Genomic DNA, 2500 nt, shown 5'->3' with positions numbered 1-2500 from the left:
TCTTTAAATTAAAACATTAAAATTATTCAACATATCAGGTGGATTGCGCTATGTTCACTGTGCGGTAAAATCTAGCCAAAATGCAATCGAAAATCTCTTGGATTGTCTAGTGGAGCATGTTAAAAACTTGTAGAACTACTAGAACGCCAATGATCGCCTAGGAAAATTCATTATCTATCGTCAATGTTGAACAATGTTGGATTTTCCATTTATTTATTGCAATTCAGCTTATGTTTCAACTGTCTCAAAACATTATCTAGTAATATTACAAATATTCATTTCGCACTAAACTTATCGTAAAATTTCATCGCTAACGGCAAAAAGAACAAAAAAGGGTTATCCCTTTTTAATGCGATGAATTCATCGCTCAAGGAGATCGTTCTCCGTTTTGCAGGATTAGGATCCTTCAATGTATATCTATTCTATCCCTTACCTTAATCCTGCCAACTGCAAGTACTCCTCACGGTTGACTAACTCTCTGCCATTCCCATGCAATATGAAGCCGCATATCCAATGCTCCATTAAGCTGTTCATTACATAACATTTGGATTGAAAAGATCGTCAACCGAATTCGTCCGTTGAGATCAAATCTGTGGCTTCGGCCATTTAGCAACACCTCGCCACACCACCTCCATCCACCTCGTTACCTTCGTAATTGCGATCCCTCTCGCCAGCGCCACCAACTTCTCCATTAATCAAAACGAACTCTTCAAACACAACTCCTCAAACTTCATCTCTCATCAACGCGCAAGCCTTTCTTTCGAGCGCGACTCAGCGACCCATAGGGCCCCACAGCCTAGGCCGCCCCTCCCCTCGGAGTGCCCGTCCGTCGATCGTCCTGCGAGACATTCCAAATCAAAGCCAGGGCCTCTCAGGTTACCACGGTGTCACGGTGCGGCGTGATTCGGTGACCCGATCAGCCATCAGCGGCACTGGAATGACAGCGCACACTGTGTGACCCATTGGCCCGCTCCTCCTCCCTCCCCTTCCACACTCACCGCTGATGGCGCTGATGATGGAACGGAACGGGAAGGCAACTTTTTAGACGACGATCTGTCGTTCGGCCACCGAAAACCCCGCCGGCCCGGGCGTATGATCGATCAGGCTGCTCAGGATCCGATTCCAAAAACCGAACCCCCGCTCCTCTCTCTCTCTCTCTCTCTCACGGATTCTTCTCGCGGTCGTTGCATAATAATGGCCAACGCTGAGAGCTTACCGAGCCGGCCGCATCAGAAAGGTTAATTGGCTTCCTTCTGCACCGAATCACGGCCACGCGCTCTGCTGAACGACCTGTGGGCTAGTGGGTGAAGCTCGCGCACCACTTTGTCAACGGATTAAATGGCGTCCTCCAGCCTGCGACCTGCGACGCCTTACAATCCTGACGAAGGCGGCCTTAGAAGGATCGCAAGGCACGAACCATCAATCGCCTCACTCGCGCTACACTGTCTCGGGTAACGCACCCCGAAGAGCCCAATGGTGCTTGCCGTGCTTATCCGCGTTGCAAAAGAGCCGTAAATGAAGCGTGGTGCGCGAACTGCACGTGGCATTTACCGTGACCGTTACTTACGCGCCAGATGCCAGAAGATATTTATTTATTTATTAATCCATCGCTGGCTGAGTATCGCGCACGGGCAGATCGATCGATCGAACGATCGAGCATGCGTGTCGCAGTGATGCTCACCAGATGAACGGACGGACACGCACTTCACGCGCCACCAACAGTTGCGCCGATGATGAGTAATTAATGGATACTTTTGCGTGCCGTGCATGTGTGTAGAAGGTGTGCCGGTGCGGTGAGCTACGGTCCTGGGCCTCCGCCTCGTACTAGAAGGTCAAATGTGAAGAAGCCACCAATCGATCGGCGCACAACTAACCAACCTCTGCACTTTTTCTCTCATTTTCTCTCGCTCTCTCTCTCTCTCTCTCTCTCTCTCTCTCTCTCTCTCTCTTCCACAAATTGGCCCAGGTTGCCCAAGGAGAGTACTCGTACACGGCACCCGATGGTCAGTTAATACGCGTGCAGTACATCGCGGACGAGAATGGGTTCCAGCCGCTCGGTGATCATCTGCCAACGCCACCACCGATCCCACCGGCCATCCAGCGAGCACTCGAGTATCTGGCCAGCCTACCGCCAAACAACGATGATGCGTCGCGAAGGTACTAGGTGCACGCCAGTGTCACAGCACGAATAGTATTCCCTGCAGCAGCCGTGATCGCTTCATCATCCTCTCGTTCACACTCATTCCTTCGCCGTAGAACGAAAAGTACGCGCCTGCTATTTAACATTTAGTCTTTAAGAAACGTTTGATAATAAAAGATGAAACAACACAAGAAAAAAACGCCGAGAAAAGATGCTGCTGATATTAATAAAATGCATGCTGTACATGCCATTTAACAAACCGTTTGTTTCACATCACAGATGGTTTCCGCCGCGGTCAGTCGAACGTTTTGTCTGATTTATCAAATGTTGATTAGAATCCCCCCCGCACCCCGCCACAAG

General features: G+C 49.8%; 1 protein-coding gene across 1 annotated transcript in view; it reads left to right on the top strand.

The window, feature by feature from the left end:
* LOC126572184 (endocuticle structural glycoprotein ABD-4-like) overlaps positions 1–2338 on the top strand; it is a 2958-nt gene extending 620 nt beyond the window's left edge. Inside the window, exon 3 of the mRNA XM_050231292.1 lies at positions 1967–2338. Coding sequence (XP_050087249.1) covers positions 1967–2164 — 198 coding nt within the window. The 3' untranslated portion in view covers positions 2165–2338. The remainder of the gene's footprint in view (positions 1–1966) is intronic.
* The last annotated feature ends 162 nt before the right edge of the window (positions 2339–2500 follow it).

The sequence above is a fragment of the Anopheles aquasalis genome, chromosome 2 (assembly GCF_943734665.1).
Source record: "Anopheles aquasalis chromosome 2, idAnoAquaMG_Q_19, whole genome shotgun sequence".
Taxonomy (NCBI): Eukaryota; Metazoa; Arthropoda; class Insecta; order Diptera; family Culicidae; genus Anopheles; species Anopheles aquasalis.
Note: the sequence above shows the minus strand (reverse complement) of the source record. Positions and strands in the feature narration are given on the sequence as shown.